General features: G+C 47.8%; 1 protein-coding gene across 8 annotated transcripts in view; it reads right to left on the bottom strand.

The window, feature by feature from the left end:
* CHST15 (carbohydrate sulfotransferase 15) overlaps positions 1-19023 on the bottom strand; it is a 79205-nt gene that overhangs the window by 24776 nt on the left and 35406 nt on the right. For 7 of the 8 annotated variants that reach the window (XR_012132977.1, XM_037011191.2, XM_037011189.2 and 4 more), the window contains exons 2-5: positions 7906-8960; positions 6829-7168; positions 4889-5035; positions 1738-1894 (exon numbers count right to left, since the gene is read on the bottom strand). Coding sequence is in view for 7 of the 8 variants with exons in the window: in XM_037011191.2 (XP_036867086.2) it covers positions 1738-1894; positions 4889-5035; positions 6829-7168; positions 7906-8454 (1193 nt within the window). In the remaining variant the exon portion in view is untranslated. The remainder of the gene's footprint in view (positions 1-1737; positions 1895-4888; positions 5036-6828; positions 7169-7905; positions 8961-19023) is intronic. The other variant, XM_073240167.1, reaches the window with a different exon arrangement.

Raw genomic sequence — 19023 nt, 5'->3', positions numbered from 1 at the left:
CATTTAGGGCAGCAGCAGGGGCCATTCTGAGAACTCCCCAGAGGGACACAGAGACACACTCAGGGCAGAGGGACAGTGCAGGGCAGAACCTTAAGGCATGTCCTTGTGGAGACAACAATGTGAAATAAAAGAAGCAATATGTAAGAGTGTGTGTCCACACCACTGTGTGCACACACACACCCCTTATCTGCATAGATTAGCAATCTGGAAAAATACACAAAAATATAAATAACAGTTATGTGGGTGGGAGATTACAGGTGTTTTTTTTAACAGTTTTCTTTCATAGCTTTCCAATGCATTTCTAAAATCCCTACAACATGTCTTATTGTCACCATTGGCAAAGATGTGGGGCCAGGAATGCATGCCATCCAAGGAAGGTATCGGTTTCCTAGGGCTGCTGTAACAAACGACACAATCTGGTGGCTTGTAACAACAGGAATGTACTCTTCCCTAGTTCTCAAGGCTAGCAGTCTGAAACCTGGCTGTCAGCAGGGCTTGCTTCTGAGGGCTCTGAGGGCGGACCTGGTCCATGCCCCTCTCCCAGCTGCTGGTGACAGCCAGTAATTCTGGGCAATCCTTGGCTAGTGGCAATGTCACTCCTAGCCCTGCCTCTCTCTTCACATGGCCTTCTCCCTCTGTGTGTCTCTGTGTCCAAATTATCTCTTCTCAGAAGGAAAGCAGCCATTGGATTAGGGTCCCCACTAATCTTAACCTGAATCCATCTGCAGAGACCCTATTTCCAAATGAGGTCACATCCACTCATATGGGGGGTGGAGGGGAGTCACAGCTCCAACATATCTTTTTTGAGGGGAATGATTCAACCCATCACAAGAAGTAGGTACCCCAAAGGAAAAGAAGACATTTAGGGCCATGGCCTCTGTCTTCAAAATCCGGCAGGCAGCTTTCCCATTTGGGGAGGAGACCTGGCCTGCATGCTTCCATGGGGGAGAAATGGTTCCAAAGTATGGATGCTCGCAAAAGACAGACTTCATCTGAGAATAGGAAAACTGTTCTCACTGAGCTGTCCTGAGCTGGGTGGGTGGTGTTGGGTGGGGACCTCCCATTCAAGGGTCTTGGGCCTGGCTGAAGGCCCTTATCTCTGATGCAGTGGTATTCGGGGGAAGCGCTGGACTGAATCATTTTCACATCCCGGCAGCCGGAGAGCCTGCCATCCACACAGGCATCACTAATGGTTTAAGCCCCAGGCCAGCACCGGCTCGGTCTGCTCAGTGTCACGTAGCTTGGCCTCATCCACTCTGGAAAACCCCTGCTTTTTACTATAAAGCAAGTTTATCATCATTTTTCTCCCTTTTGGTCTCTCAAGGAAAGTTGGAGATGGCACATGCAGGGCCCACAAAGATGAAGGCCATCAATCGATTCAGGAGACAAGGAATTTAGGAGTTAAGCCCCTTGGAGAACCCTGACACCCCTGGTTTCAAGGGTGTTTCACATGTCCCCACAGTACCCAAGGCAGGGCCCATGTCAACAGGTCAAACCAGCCAGAGGCTAAAGGCCCAAAGACTGGGGTCAGAATGGCTAAAAACAGTCACAATTTGTTTAGACACTGAAGATTGCCCCAAGAATAACATTTACATAAGAAATAGCAGTAACATTGCAAGTTAAGTTTGTTTATTAAAAAAAAAAAAGAGGCAAACCTTATTCCCAAGAAGTAAAGAAGACTGTTCTTCAAAAGTGCCTTTTCTCTTTAGCCCAAATACAAAAATCCAAACTGCTCACCTCTCCACAGGGTCCCTGAGCATGACAATTAGTTTCACATCTGGCTGAAAGGCATGGATGAAGTCCTGAGTCAGAAAGGGTGGCTCCCCATCCGTGCTGTTGTCGTAGAAGAATGTCCAGGCATTGTTATCCCACATGGTAGAGGCGCTGGCCTCCCCTGGGAACAGAAAACACTGAAAATGAGCAGTGCCGAGTTATGGGCCCCCACAGAGCAGCCTGTGACAGGGGCCAGACCCGGCTCTGACGCCTCCCCTTAAATAGCCGTGATGGGAGAGCTGGTTGGCCGCCGCTGGCAGATGGGACTCCAGGAAGATGAGGCTGACGACCACCCTCTGCTGCAGTTACGCCCCCACTTCCCCCCTGAGACCACTGTCTGGAAATCAAGGTGATCCACGCAGCACTGAGCATCCCTCTTCCCCGCCCCCTTGCTCCTCTCTCCAGGATGTGCAAACGCCTCTACTAGCATCTGGCCTCCCAATTTCACAATATTTAACTTTGCTCATGGTGCATAGCTCTGTGGCATTTTAAGGGCCCATTGAGAATATACTAGATGGTTTCCTGCAAAAATTTCAGGGATGGAGTGGTTTGGGGAAGCTGATCCTCATCAGGAAATCAGATGCAATCTGCACTAGTCTTTCCCTGAAATCACACAATTAGTCCCAGGGGTACACTCTAAGACCACATGAGAGGAAGACTTTGGGGGAAGGCTCCCAGGACCTCAGGCTCCCAGCTTCTGTGTCCTGCGTGCCCACCCACCCAGCTCCCTGCACATAGCATTCACTCAGAACAGACTGGGTGAACAGGCCCCGCTTCATCATGGCCAGCATGAACGAAGGATGGAATGTGAAATGTACATCCTAGGTCAGGGACGAGGCCAAGACCCAGACACTTTAACATCCCTCTCATGGACAACTGAACCAATTTCCCTCCTTTATTATTATTATTATTTTTTAGGCCGGTTTTCAGAGATTTAGAAAGAAAACCAAATGAATCAATCATATATTCCATTTCCTGACATTTTACATGGGACTCCATGATACACCCCAAAGTCACTTACTCAGGGAAAATCTAAGCCAGAAAATGAAATCTCTTTGATCAGTAATGAGTGCATCACAATAACGTAGGGAGTCGGCAGGGCCCTGTTAACTCTGCTGGGTGTGCGATCACATCCAGGTGACCACAGAATACAGAAAAGACATGTCAATCAGGAGTCCTTTGAAAGTTCTGCTCACAATAAATAAGGGAATATTAATACAAGGAAACTATGTAAAACTGAACTGGCACAAATCTGTCAAATCTCATAAATGAACTGCTTCTACAACCATAGCAGCATTCGTCCGTCCACCTGTCACTCCACCCTTCATTCATCCCTCATCCATCCAGAAAGCATTCATTCGGTGTCTAATATGTGCCTAGCATTGTTTGGCACTGGAGATAAAGGAAGGAAACAAGACAGATAATCCCCACCCCTCTCAGACCGTATGATCTAGGGGAAGACAGACAAGTTAACAGGCAATCAGGGCCCCATGTGAGCACATTGACACAGCAAAGCAGGAGATCATGAAGAGCAGAGGTAGGGGGCCTTTCAATGTGTGTAGAGCCCCAGCCCCAGGGAACCCGGCCACATGAGTCCTCTGAGACTCCAGCTCTTGGCCCAGACCATTGAGGAAAGGCCCTCTCTGACCCATAAGCTAAGAAGAAAGACCCTTAGGCATCTGCCAAGGATCTAAGTGGAGAAAGCTGAAGCAGAGCTGAATCACATTTCAGGGCTGAGGAGAGCCCTGAACTGATCTGGTCCAACAGCCCATTTTACAGATGTGCAGACTAAGCTCAGGACCATGAAGGTTGACATGTTATGTGGCGCAGAGCTGGCTGGTGATGTGGACAGGGCTAGATGCCAGTTCTCCATCTGCCTCTCTGCTACCATAAAACTCCGCATTAGGTAAGTATTAGAGCAGTAAATTTATTCTTTATTTTTCCTTTTAAAATCTAGAAGCAAATAAAATTAAGAAACCAAGCCAGGGCTTTCCCTTTTCATTCATTACCTCAGACTCCATTCATTCCCTGGCCCCAGGATGCATATTTTTAGTTCTTTCATAAGAACATAAGCTTTGTCCATAGACATATGGTGTGGGAGTCACAGTCACATATTAATTAGATGTGTAATTGGGGGGTTTGGACCAAAGGCTGCAAGAAAATAGCTAGTAACCGATTATATTTGGGGTGTGTGGGGGGGAAGTATATGATCTCATTTGGCTCCCAGGGCTTGATTTCTTTGAGGTTAAAGAAAAAGAAAGAATAAATAAATCAGGTATTAGGCACATAAGCCCATCCCTTTGGACATGAGAGTTGTAAGTAAAGAACCATTTTTCAAATGGTTGATTTCAATTCCTCTTAGTCACTAACACACTCATTGAATCTGGAGAGTCAAAATATAATAGATTTAGGAAAATACAAAAACAGATCACCGCTTCAGGTAACCAATTTAAACAAAGTATGTGATTAGATTTCTCTCTTTCGGTAAGTGTTAAGGGGGTAAATGTCCTCTCCTAAGTGGGATCCAATACAAAGAACGATTAAAAGTTTTTTATAAAACACTCTTAAGAATTTTAAAAAATGATAATTAATCAATCCACCTCCTTCTGAATGTCTAAAGGCATTAGCTTGACAAGGACAAGGCTTTTCCAACAGCAGCTGGTCACTGACAATGCATTAGGGCTGCATCTGTTCCCAACGCACAGGGTCCCTGCGGCCAGGAATGACAAAAGCCGCAAGTGTTAAACTGATGACTGATTGGTTCATTGCATTTATGATCCCCTATCCAAACTCAGACCAGGATATCACGAAAGGAAGCCAAACATGTGTGCTTAATTTAAATAAAAAGAAAGAAATGGCCACTTTTTAAAAGACCTATTTCAGGTGCCCTTGAGTCTCCATGCAACTAGAAAGTCTACTCAACATTTCTGCTTTACAGAAACGGCGCAAGTGATGGGAACTATACACAGGCATGAGGGGGGCAGTCAGGAGGGGTAGTGCACCCCCCAACAGACGTGGATGGGTATCTGCATCTAGCAAATGTTCCGCAGGCAGAGCAAAGGTGGCCTGGCCAGAGCAGGAGCAAGGCCCCACGGGAGCCGCCCGGATGCCTTACCAATAATGATTCTATTCATCCTGCTCTGCTCCCTTGCAGAGCTGGCCTGCAGTCCTTGGTGAATCTGGTGTGCAGCCAGGTCAAAGAGGTCCAGATAATCTTCCACGGGGTAGCGGTCCCGAAGCCCATCTCTCAGGCGCACGATTCCTAAGAAAACCAAGAAGCAGGAGAGACTAAGGACAAAGCTGGCACTGCTGGGCAGTGGCCTCCCGGGAAGTGGCCAGAAGGGGGAAAGGCCCAAGGGCCCCGCTTCAGCAGCCAAGACTGCCCAGGGAGAGAGGCGGCCACCAACTGGCTGTCCTCTCGCAACCCCTGTGCACTTCAAGGGAGGAAGACATCTCCATCTGCACCGAGCTGCATGGTGGCAGCGTCAAGGATGGCACCTCTGTTCAAGAACTACAAACGTGTCTGCTTGGAGGGCCAGAGTCTGGAGCTGGTTAACACATGTCCGACGCGAGGCCCTGAAGTGGCCAGGCAGGAGTAGCGTCCTGGATGCACACATGGTATCAACAGAAAAGGGAGGTTTTATCTGAGCTTCTCTCTCCTGGCCGATTCAATCAGGTAGCCTGTCCGTCTGTCCAAACAAGGGGAATTGATGGTTCTCAGAGTCACTTGGGTTGAACTCACTGCTATCTGCTTTGGCCACACATGGCCTAAACTTGCCCCCTGCCTTAAAAGTGGGTAAATTTCACTTGCAGACCTATTTAACAACATACTGCCCCAAACCGCAGCTACCAAGGTTAACAGAACACGGAAAGAGAATGTCCATGGGCAAACTAGAGGTTCAAGGGGACTCTGGATACCAGCTTCCAGAGGGGCACCCCAGGGCTTCCCTCTTCCCTGCCCATGGGAACCTGGCTTTCATCAGGGAAAATGGGGACCTGTACAAGAAGAGCGCCTACAGATAGAAGCCTGGCTCCCCCAGCCGCCACTGCCAGACCACAGAAGACACACCGTCTTTGTTATTCATCCACTCCAGGAAGAACATCAAAAAGATTAAGTCAAACATTTGTCAGGAAACACATTTAGAGTTGGTCTAAACTTAGGTTCTACTAAGGAAAACTTTTAAGATTCCCTTCTAAGTAACCCGGGTCCAGGACACAGACCACACCCTCCAGGCCCACCCACACTTGGGCATTTGTCATCCCTCAGCTCCAGTGGTAAAATATCTCCTGGCAGAAGGGGAACGGTTAAGGAGAAGAAACAGGGACCGGAGGGTGGCAAGGTGGCAGGGTGGCTTGGGCTGCGGGGAGCAGAAACCAGCCTGTGGGAGGATCAGGTGATATCTACCATCAGCCTCATGGAAAAGGGGAGCTGGAAGCAGGTCACCCAGAATTAGCTCTGTGTGGCCTTCATTCCAACCCCGTGAGGCAGACGGGACAGGTCAGAGCAAACAAGGCCCCGTGAAGCTTGGTGATGTGTTCGCCGGCCAGGGCTGGGCCAGCAGGAAGCTGAAACCCCTGTGGAGTAGCAGCCTTTCTTCCTGCTGTCCCCCCCCAGTGCAGGGGCCGGTGAAACAGCACAGAGCTGGGGATGGAGAGTCCCAGACAGATGCCGGGCACCTGGCAATTACCACTCACTGCTGCCATGCATGGACTCTGGATTCTGTGCCCTTCCCCTTGCACTGCATACTGCTGGTGCACGATAAATGCTCGCTGGGCATTGGGAGCCAGGTTCCAGACCCTGCTGGCTATGTGACCACAGACCAGTGGATGGTCTGGTCTCTGGGTCTCGGCCTGTGGGCTCCCCTTCCCTGCCCTGCAACCCTCATGGAGCCGAGCACAGCGCCTGGCTCCCAGCAGGCCCTCTCGGCTCCCAGCCCCACCCGAGGTGTGCCAAGGGACTGAGAGAATGAAGGCAGCAGGTGCACTGAGACACAGCAAAAGGCACCTCACCGGCACACTGGGCCCCTCACACTGGGGACCTGCCGCCTCACTCACCAAACCGCTTCCGAGTCCACCAGTGTGGCTCCTTGATGGCAGAAAACTTCACCTCTGGGTGCAGCCGGAGGCGGTCATAGAGGTCAGTGGTACCGCACTTGGGCTGCCCAATGATGTAGAAGTGGGGCAGGCAGCGCAGGCGGAAGTGCTTCCCGCGGGAATGGGACAGGTGGCCCCAGAAGGCCTTGCGCAGGGCGTCGAAGGTGGAGCGGAACCGCTTGGAGTAGAGCGCATAGGAGTTGGTCAGGTAGGGGTCAGTGGTGTTCCTGCCTGTGAATTCCTCGTACCAGCAGGGGCTCTTACTATTTGGAAGAAATTTGGGGGGGATTACTGAAAACATCTGCAACGAAAAAGAAAAAAAAGGGAGAGACACACCAAGGAGGAAAAATTAGCAAAAACACTTTCTAAGCACAATGTGATCACACTGATTCTACGACAGCACTCAAGTGCAAGTTATGTGACAAAGACTAAACACTTAAATAAAGCCAAACTTGTAAATAGCCAATGGCCATCTTTTTCCTTATCCCAAAACAAAAACAAATTCAGAGAGAATGAAGATAAAAGCCTAATCAAAATGTATTCTACCACGATTTATCTTCTCACACACACACACACACACACACACACACACACACACACACACACACACACAGCAATCTAATGAAGTTACACAGTTGCAGTCTTTACTTGTGGTATTTGAAAATGGCCCTGAGAAACAAAAATACTAATTAGGACAAAATAGAAACAGGATGACAGTGAGGTAGAAAAGTAACTTTAACCACAATGACCACGTTTCAAGCCAAAAGTCTTGGAATGGAATTATGAGAAGGGGCGGTCCTTCAACATTTCTAGCTACTCAGTTAAGTACTGTGAATTCCCTTCTTGGCGTAAACAGTGTAAACAAACAGTATTCTTCCAGTGCCCTCTGATCTGTGGGGCTGTCAAGCTCTCCTCGTTACACTTGGGACATTTTTTGGTCATTTTCTTCCTGTGTTCCCAAAGATAGTGACAGAAAAGGAAGCAGGCATGTTTAAAATGAATCAGTCAACCAATCAAGATCGGCACAAGGCCACTCACATGCAGCTCCTGCCTCTGGAGATCTCCTATGTCTGGGAGCTGCCTGGCTGGGAACTCTATCCTGGCTGCGATGCTGTTGGTGATCGACTTCATGCCTGGGTAGTCCTTCACGTACGAAATATTGTTTACAGAGGGTTGGTGATGATGCTGTTTTGGGTCACTCGGGTTTTCACCATCCATCACGCTGGGATTGCTGGGGAAGGCTCCGTAATGGAAAGGCGAGGAGATCAGAAGCTCTTGGTGGGCCCCAGAAAGGATGTAAGATGCCATCACCAAGGTCATTATCATCAATCCAAAAACAAGGCTACATCGCTTCCCCCTTTTGAAGCGCAAAAGCCTGGCCCAGCTCTCGTGCCCCTCGGCCCTTACCTCGAGAACAGCAAGCAAGTTCATTGGCTTACCGTCCACACGGAACACAATTTTGTTCTCTCCTTTGCACGTGGGGCACTGCTGGAGACTGCGATGGCCAGGGCCTCCTCGGCAGCTGACCTGCTGTTCGTGCACGTCGCCGGGCAACAGCTGTATGCAGCAGTTAACGCAGTGCCTCATGGTAATGCACTTGGACTGCTGGCCCACCGAGCCATGGGCGAGCCCCCGAGGAGCCCGGGCGCATGCAATTCGTGCTGGAGAGCTTTCCAGGATGTCTTAGGATTTCATAAGATGGTTGGAAGGCATGAGCAACAGAAACAAACATAAAAATGAGCAGGAGCCAAAGCCCCGGAGAATGCAGAAGCGTGTCCTTTGGCTCGTTCTGAAGACAACCAAAGGGAGTGGGCTCCAACTGTCATGTTCCTTCAGGGCCACCGCGGCTGTGGGACAAGCCGCAGCTTCAGGAGCAATTCTGATGTTCAGGTTTTTCCCATGGCACAAAATGCAGGATTCTCTGGAAACATGGAAACACCCAAGAAATTAGAAGACGTCATGGTCTTCTCAGTGGGGGACGGTTTGGCACGCCATCCATGGAGATGCCCATGAAGGTTTCCTTTTTTACAGGCCGTATTCCTTTGAAATGCCTCCTCTTTGGGGCAAGCAAAATCTTTAAAATATCAGACTACCTAAACAGCAAAGAAAAGAGGTTTTATCACATTATGTGAAAATATCAATAACCCTGGCATCATCTTCCAGGAGAGAAGTTCAGGGCTCATTTCGACCTCGAAGCTTCAGCCGAGCCTGCTGGGCCACCAGCAAGTCATGGAAAGTCACAAAGGATAAAGAGGTTTCAGGTCCTTGGTGCTTGGCTTTTGGGTTCTGTCTCCACCACCAAAGTGGCCCAAGTGCCAGCACCGCCACCACCACGTCAAACATGTCATATTTGCACATGACACTCTAACAACCCCACCATGACACGTCTAAGGATTCTGTGATCATTCTCAGATTCATGCACGGCGTCTGTGACTGTGAATTTGAGGGGTGAATTGAAGTATTGACACTTTTAAGTCAACCAAATATCCAAGAAGGAGGACAGTTAGGATAGGAGCAGACAGAAATCCTTTTCTCTCTCAGTAGTACCAAAGCCTCTTACCAAGGGCTCACCTTTATTATCAGTTCAGGATGCAGAAGTTAATGAAAATTTGAACTCTGAAATGATTCTCTCCTTCAGTAGAGTGTATCATATAAAAAAAACGTTTGACTAGAAGTTATTAAGCAATTAAATCCAATGTGCAGGATATTCCCCTGAATAATGCAACACTTCAGACCCTGAAATAATTTTTCACTTTCATCGTCCTGGGGAAAACATGATTCTTCAAAATCCATTAGTAGAATACTGTGGTTAAGTGTATTGTTGCCCAAATGACACCTCTCTGTAGATGTAAAAAGAGCATAAAAGGAGACCTACTTGTTTCTAGTAGTGGTAGGCCTCCACTAACTAGCTGTGTGACCTTCGGTAAGCAATATAACTTCTCTACACTGTGGTTACCTCACCAGTAAAATTAGAATGAGAGTAGCTCCCTTAAAAGTCTGTAACAAGTACTAAATTAGTTAATGCACATAGAGTTAGCATAATGCCTACACATAATTAGCATCCCCTATAAGGTAGACATCATTAATAATAACAGCAGTATTAGTGACTATTACTATTATGATTTTTAACTGTGGGCAAATGGCAAGACATCTGAGGTGAAATTAGAGACGGAGAGCCTATCACACCATTTTCCCTTAGCACTTCAGAATTGGCCAAGGATGGAGATTCACCTCCAGCATGGCACACACACACCCCTCAATCAATCCTTACTGTCCTACTGCCCAAGAGAAGATGGTATTAACCAATCTGCATTAAAGCCGCCCTGTACTGGCTGAAGAGCCAAGCAATCAGAACTCACCATCAGTAACCATCCTTTTCCTTGGACCAAAAGCCCATGTTTTATTAAAATTCTTTGGCCAAGAAATAGCCAATCAGCATTTCCTAAAATGTCTTACACACAACATTCTGCATGTTGTCAGTAAGTGTCCTGGCTTAAACTTGGAGAAAAGGTGAGATGGACAAAATTACAAAGATTCCCTCCAGCAGGAGTTTTCAGGGGTTTAATACGCTAATAAGTAAGGAGCCCTGAGAATCCGCAGGAGAGGAATATAATACACAAAATTCCCAACACGTAACTGGCCATGGAGCTCTCACTAATGTCACAAGGAGCCGGTCTGAGAAACGCTAGTCAATAAAGACTGAGATATGGGTCAGGGCAGGTCTGGGAATTGTAGAGGAGTTGGGGCTCCAGAGGCAAACTTTTCTGGAACCAGAACAGTATCCCAGGCTCCCCCACCCTCCATCCCCCAGAGCAGATGGAGGGACAGTCAGAAACCTCTGGCCTCACATCTCTGCCTCCCACTTGCTCAGCCACCCCTGACCCGTTGTTTGGTACAAACAATTCTTTCAAACCAAAGCAACAAAAGGGCAAGATCCCCTACTTGGAAACCCTATCACTAAGCCAAGAAAACATTTTTTTACATGTCAAAGACGAGGAGGATTGCAATGAGTCTCCAGCCAGGATCTCAGTGGGGAGCAAGTTCGCACCCTTCTGTCTCCCTGGCTGCAGAAGTCTAATTAGATTTTTTGAAAACATGGCCTTTGAAGCTCCAAGACAAAAATGTACAAACTCTGGACCCAGCAGAATGCACAAAACATTTCTAAACAAGAACAAAGGCTTCTCATTACAAGCAAAGTAAATAAATAGACTGGGTAGTCGGGAAGCTGACAGTGCCAACAGTTGAGTGGCTCTTGGACATGGTCAGTCAGGGCGTTTGTCCCCAGGGGTGGGTGCACCTCCGCCAGACACCCCCACTCTACACATTGCTTCTTAAACACGAAATGGGGAGTACAAAACTGGGGAGATTCTAGATGCCTTATGAGCCTTAAGAAAACACTCAAGATACAGTGTCAAACATAAATCTTCTGTAATTCATTCATTCAATTGTTCTTTCCCTCAGCAAATCCCCTCTGAAGGCCATTAGTGCTCCAGGCACTGCAGAAGACTGAAGTCTGGGTGTAGGGGCCTGAAGCCAACACAAGGTAGAAGGGGAGACATAATAAAAGTAAACATCTGGTCTTTGTGCCCAGTGTCTGGCACATAGCTTCTAAAGCCCTTGACCATCCTGAATGAAGGACTGTGAGGGTCTTTTGTTATTCATAACAAGCCCCCTTCAATCACACCTGAGCTGATCAGCTCAGAACGGGACTTCCATAAAAGTGGCCGTTGTCTGGAGGGTTGTAGGGTTTGCTGGTGAGAGAAACACCAGGGGCACCCTCTTTGAGAAAAAATACAAAACTACCTCACATGTTCAAGTTTTACCAAGCATAAAGCCAGCGCAAAATACATAAAATACAATCACGTTGATTTAAAGTAACAGTCATATAACCAGGTGAACTGATGGCTAGGTGCACTTCCAAGTGGAGGGCCTGGAGCCTCAAAGCTCCCAGACCAGCTCCTGTCTGACTGGCTGGGGTGGTGCAGGGGCCACCACAACAGGAAGGCCTTTCCCCCACTGAGCTTATATTCCCCAGGACTTAGGGGCTGCAGGGCACCTGACGGCAATGAGGTCACACACGATTATCTCAGACATCGATGAAGGCTATGAAGAAAATAAAAGGGGCTAACACAATGAAGCCATTAGAACAGGGCACCTCAGTGCAGGCAGGATAATTCTTTGCCATCAGGGGCCGTTTGTGCGCTGGGGGATGGTGAGCAGTGCCCCTGACCTCCAGTCCCAGCTGAGAGGAAGGGCAAGTCCACTAGACAGGATGGCCAGGGAACACCTAGTCTAGGAGGGCACATGTGACTGTCAAGAAGGACTCCAGCCACGTGGCAATTGGGGGAAGTAAGGACCCCATAAGGGAGAGAAGCTGGGGGTCAAAGCCCATGGGGAACACCAGGAGGGTAGAGCCCTAGGCTGTGTGGCAGGTATGGGGTAGGGACCAGGGAGGCGGGACCAGCCTGTAGGGCCTGGAAGGCTGGAGTCGGGCTGGGATTTGTCCAAGAGCAGGGGTCCGGGGATACATACTCATATTTTCTCAAAGGGATCTTTACAATATGTATAATATGAACTAATGTAACTCAGTAAGAAAAATCAAACTGATGTGACTGCATTAAAAGGAAAATGGATTGCTGTCACGTTTCTGAGTTGGCCTTTTCTATATGCCACAAATGATCCCATTCAGAAACCTGACACTCAGGTTGTTCTTAAAAAAAATAAGCATGTGTCCTTGCAGTTCACTTGTCTGGAATGCCCACATTTTGGTGCCAGTTAACTCAGATTAGACAGGACTCCTGGCGCTCCCATTCAGGTATTAAGCTTAAGTACTCGGGTATACATTTCAGGGAGATTGCTTCCCAGTCTGGGCGCCAAGCTGTGCCCTACAGAGGCAGACTGTCATTGTGGGAACCCAGGACCACTGTGAGATCAGATAACTGGTCCCAAAATAGAAAGCGTTCAATTACCCAGCCCTGGCCAGGATGCCCCCTATTAACCTATGTACCCAAGCATCATTAGCAAGCCATTTATAACAAAATTGTAATTGAGAGACCCAGAAATACCACTTTGGAGTAAGTAATTGAATGCCCCCTCGGTATAAGATCAATAAAGGGCATCCAATTTCACCCTAGGAAATGCTTATTAAATTATTGTAGCTATGAGCTGATATAGCAGAACAAAGATGTACGAAACTTCAAAAGAAGTCTGGATGGATTTAAACAAATAGCTTCATTTAGGTAGAACATTTACATCTGCCCTCTGGGAAGAGAGAGGGAAAAATAGCTAATCACGTTACTTACTTTAATGTTTTAAAGAAAACAATTCTATGGGCCTTAAGTAACCTTTTCTAAAAAACAAAGCCTTCTCCTGATTAGCATGTCTAACTGCTGACATTTCTTTTTGGTCTCTGTATATGGACACATTTTTTTGAGAAATACTCATCAACAAGTAGAAGGAACATTTTTCATATTTAGCTCAAAGATACCAGAAGATTGTCTCTGAGACTGAGAAGCAAGCAATAAGATGGAAAGTCTGCACTGACAGCTAGTTTCAACCTCATACCTGGAGTTTATGTGTTTGAGCACAACACAGTCAATAAACAGAATAAAGCTACGACCCGCGATTCACACTCACTGGCCTATGGCACAGTAGAAATAATACAGTCAGCAGTCATGTGGGCCAGGATACTAAGGTCACACCCACTTTAGACAAATCACTCACGTGACCTGGGCCTCTGTATTCTCAGAGAAGTCCTTGATGTAACAAATCACATACAGCACTGGAACCTGGGTGCTGGAGCTGAGTTACCCGGCTTTGACCTTCAGCAAGTTGTGATATTTCTCTCCTCCCATTTCCTGGGATGTAAACTCAGAATAATCACAGGACCTCTGTCTTGGCACTGCTCTAAGCAGTAAGTCAACCAATTGGAAAGTTCTTTGAAGAGTGGCCCATAAAAAGTGCTAAATAAATGTTAGTGATTATTATACATATGTAGTCCTGGCCCACAAGAAGTATTTGATAATAGCTGTATTACTATTCATGGTAGATTGCATTCTTGGTTCCAATTTATTACCCTTCCCTGTATTTACCACATGATCCTTCAACTACAAGACTGGAATACATTTCTCCACCCATCACTTTGAGTTTGGAGACTTGCTTTGGCCAATAGAATGAGGCTGTGACAATATGCCAGTCCCAAGCCCAGGCCTTGACATGTCACACATGCCCACTTGCCCTCTTTCATCACCATGGGAAAACACGGCAACTTGGCCAGGAGGGGGACAAGAGACACGTGGAGCAGCCCATGCCCTGCTGAGGCGTCAGTACCTACAGACACATGAGAAAGAATAAGCAGCTGCTGTGTTAAGTCACTGAGTTTTGGAGCGATTATGTGATAAAAGTCAACTGATTCTTCTTCAGGTTATGAGTAATAGATGTGACTGAGTTAAAACATTATAACTGTACGTTTATGAGTTCCAAAAAAAGTATTTATATGAGTGAAGTAAGTCATGAGTGATTAGGACAAGGCGATTCATCCAAAGACCCAGAGACCCAGTGAATCAATTGAATCAATGCTTTTGCCCTGAAGAGCTGCTTGGCTAATAGAAGCCAATATGCCACAACAATACTGGAACCCCAGATGGCAGCTGTTCCCAAATCAAGACATAACTGCCCAAAATGTCACACACCAGCTTATTTTCTGGCAAAATGTGTGTTTATGCCAACCACAGCTGTTATGTTTCAATTATGTGGACAACTGACCCTGTTCTCCCCACTTCCCGATGCAGACGCCTTCCTCCTTGTCTCTTTATAGTCACTGGAATTTCTCCCCTGCTTCCTCTCCCCTAGCAAGGCCTTCCTGTAACCAGCTCCTTAACTGCTTCTTTGCCGGATTTCACCTTGCCTGATGATTAAGATGCCTCCTCCGTGCTTTATCTACAACAGGATTCTCAAACTCTGTGACCTGTAGGATCTTCCTGGCTGGCCCAAAATGGGTGTCACATGAAACACAGGCCATTTTAAAAAGTTATTTTTAAAACATAATTGACTCTGTATTAAGTTCATCATCATTCATTATATTTGTTAATAATGACTTCACCTGCTTTACAGTATAGGAAATATATTCAAAACTATTATTTCATTCCATAAAATATGTCCATAAGAAACAGGCATTTTCACTGAGGTCAAATCACCACAGCATGTGGCCAGCAGCCCCCTCACATCTGGCCTAGGAAGCCCAGTGATTTGCGACCTGGTAGAAAGTCGGGATGTAGCAAAACATCTTTTCTGAGCAGTCAGAACAAAGCCGTACAGGCTTCAGAGTCAGGTAGACCTGCATTTTGACCCAACTCAACTCTGTGCCACCTTTACGATCTTAGGGAACTAACTTAACCATTCTGTGACTTTATTTCCTCATATGTAAAATGGAAATAAAACTATCTCTGTCTCCCAGCATGGATGTAAAGAGGAAATGAGCTAATATATCTAAAATACCTAGCCCAGCATCCGGCACAGAGCAAGCTTCAATAAAGGATAGGATCCTTTGCATTCTTACAGGAGACACCTTCAGGCCCTCACCCTGGGCTACTTGCCTTCCGTGTATCCATCATTCCAGGCATAGGCATCCAGTTTTCCTTTCTGCAACTGGTCTGAAGTGAGGCATAAGAGGCAGGTGGCAGCTAGAGGCAGGCATGTAGATGCCGGAAATACCAGCCAAGTTTCACAGTACAGACAAGATAGTCAAAAGCAGAGCCAACTGGGACCATTAGGGTGCCTCACTCACCAGGGGAGCCCCGGCAAGCCCAGGATGGCTGTGGGTATAATTTGGGAAAAGCTTGGCCCTTCAGGAAGATGGTCCATCTGTAACTTTCCTCAGAGCTTACCAGGGAAGGTCAGTTTCCCAGAAACATGACCAATCCCAAAGGTCTAAAGGTCTGTGCTAAGTAGGCCACTTCTTTACAGATGGAAGGTGAGAAACAGCAGGAGGACACTCATGGAGGGCTCTTGGGACTTCTACTGCAAAGCCCTTCACACTCTGAAAAATCTGGAACACCTTGAAAATGATGGTGGACAGCCAGGCCAGGCTCTGGTGAATCACACCTGCAGACACCTGTTCAGCCAGGCCTGCATTTTACAGACAAGGAAACAGGCCCGAAGTGGATCTGTACTTCTCCAAGGATGTGCAGCTCATTCCAGGCACCCAGGGTCTAGGCCAGCCTCCCCCAAACCTCAGCACAGGGGGAACCCAGCCAGCCTCCATCAGTACCTACAGACGGACGTCAGCTGGCATCCCACAATCCTGCAGGTCATCCTGGCCCAGGCCATTCTGGCCCCTTCCCAGTCCTTCAGGAATCCCCCCTAAAGAACAGATTTGCAGTTGTGCACAGAGATACAGGACAGGGGGACAGAAAGCACACGGGAGGCAGATACAGGGGGAAACTCGGGTACCTCCTTCAACCATCTTGTCAGCTGGGGCCACTGAGTCTGACTCGGTTTCAATTCAGACTCTTGATCACTCAGGCGAGTGTCCTCCAGCTGCGACAGGGACAGCATCAGAACAGGAAAAAAGTTTGCACAGACAGCAGAGAGGCATGGGACTGGCCCCATGAGCAGGAGGCAGGCTAGAGCAAGGCCCCGGCCCCTTTGTTCTTGCACACCAAAGGGACAAGTCTGGACTCTGTGTGACTGAGGTGCTGGTGTCTGTGACAAACTGCACTTTCAAATTTCAGAGCCCCAAAGGTGGCACTTTCCTCAAAAGACAGCAAGCTTCTGCGTGCAGCCCCTGAGCTAAGCTTCCCCAGCGGGTCTCAGACCTGATCACCAACCTGGCTGGTAGCCCTGGGCAAGTCACTCCGGGCCCGTGTCCTTGTATGTGACATGTGGAGCTGGGACATCTCCTTTTAGCCCTAACAGTCATGAGTGTATGATTTGAAGTGAACTTCTCCCTAATAAAAACCGTTACCATCATCTGTTATGTCTTTCAGGGCTGCTAAGATGGCAATGGCTTCCAGCGAATGCCAAAAAGCTGGTGCAGTCTTTACCTCCTGCAAGGCCAAAACAGCTGGTCAATGGACCCGAGACACCCAGTGTGGCCTCTCTCCTTATTGGCAGCCACACCCTTTAGCACATGCCTATCAAGCACCTACTGTGTGCAAGGCATTGCATCTGCTAAAGCCAAAAATATGAAAAACACACAGTGTAGGCCCTCTGGAACGTCCCCTCTAACTCCAGAACAAAGTCTCTAGGGCTCCAGAAAAATGTCCACACTCAGAATTATATATCTCATTTCAAGGACAGCCTCAAAGAATCCGCAGGGCCCAGAAGAACCAGCACAGGCCCACGGGGCTGGAAACTCCACTCACTGACCTGCGGGACCTCCAACAACTGAAGGCAGGGGGCAAATGGGACGCGTTTAGTATTCTCTGTGACACATCTCTCCAGCAGGGCAATCTGCTCCTGCTGGCTCGTGATCAGGTTTTCTCAGCAGAGGGGCAGTGTGGACAAGAGACTTCAAAGACGTTCACACTGCAGGTGTCCCCCAATGACTTCAACTGGTACAAGATGATAAAGGTCTTAGTGACACAACTGACAATTTTTTTTTCCTGAAACCAACTAGGGAAAAAGCTATTTCTGACTGCTCCTTTTATTAATTCCAGTGGTAACTCAAATTGGTACTAGATCTAGGAACTCGATTTGCCCTCACGCTTGTCTGTCTTCAGACAATGGTTTCCCATTAAGGCAGAGACTGCCCGAGACAAGCGCCCAGGGTTTGCTGTGAAACCAACCCACCTAAATGGCTCTAGGCAAGAAAGCAACGAGTCGGATCATGTTTTGCATTCAAGAAAGCAATGCTCAGTCAGTTCGAAGACACTGGAAATCAAAACTTAAATATCAGTCTTTGTGCAGACCAGGATGTCTGCTTCAAAGCATGGACCCAGGTGAGGGCTGAGATGACCCCAGAGGCCTTCAAAGGAGGGCACATGAGCTCCCTTCTTGAGGTCAACCCTCTGAGGCCTGCATGGCAATCCCCGCATTATATGTGGGAAAGTGAGGCACAGCAGGGTTGAAAACATACCCAGAACCCCATGGCTGGCCAGTGGCAGGGTGAAAATCCTACTGCAGGTCTGTTTGGCCACACCACCCCATCCATCGTGTAAGAGAGCAGCTCTGGGGGAAACCCGCTCAGAAGTCAAGGCTCCCAGAGCAGCAAGGTGAGCCCTCCCCCAGCCCACTGGCCACCAGTCTCCCGGGGAAGGACATGTGGCTCTCTCACTGGGCTGTACGCTCTACAAGGACAGGGTCAGTGATGCTTAACCCTGAATTTAAATCAGTATAGGTCCTAGATTTCCCACTCAAGCTTGTGTATCTACTGTGCCTGGCACCGGTGGGCACTCACTAAATAGTTTTTAACTTAGTGGCGGAGGCAGCAGACTCCCTGAAGATGTTCAGAACAGGGCTCTTGCCACTAAGGGACAACAATGAAAGTGACAAGATTTCATTTTTGAAACATTTACTGAGAGCGTCCTCATGTACAGATAGCAGACTGGGGTTTATGTGGATTATCCTGTCTATATGTCATGGTAATCTAAGAGGGAAGTACAATTTGTATTCTTATCTTACAGATAAGGAAACTGTGGCCCTTTGCACCTCCTCGCCACAGAACTTAAGAGTACAGGAGAGAGCACTGCCGGGCGGATCAAAAGGCCGGGGTGGATCATCTGCCGTACCCCGTCACCGGCCTGTGACCACTCAGACCCTCATCCTCTTCTCCTCAAAGCAGACACATCATCACATGATCCAATCATCTCAGGAACCTAGGTATGTGATCAATTCTGTTATCATTCTTTGACACACTTTCAAGGGTTCAAACATCTGCAACAACAGGTCTTAACTACCAGGAAAAAGTGACACATTTTCAGACAAGGGGAATTTTGGCTCTTGCACAAAGATGAGAGGTAGATTCTAGTTGCACTCCAACAATTCTTCCTTAACACAAATAGGAAAATGAGTGCAAAGAAGTGGCTCCAACCACGAGGCACGGAGACGGCATATCAGGGCCAGAGAGAGCAGGGTGGCCCTGTCCCCTAGGGTCCCCAAAACCCTCCCACCTGCTTTAACATGAGTTCAGGATGAGTAAAAAGGCTGCCAAAGAGC

The sequence above is a fragment of the Manis javanica genome, chromosome 7, assembly GCF_040802235.1.
Source record: "Manis javanica isolate MJ-LG chromosome 7, MJ_LKY, whole genome shotgun sequence".
NCBI lineage: Eukaryota > Metazoa > Chordata > Mammalia > Pholidota > Manidae > Manis > Manis javanica.
Note: the sequence above shows the minus strand (reverse complement) of the source record. Positions and strands in the feature narration are given on the sequence as shown.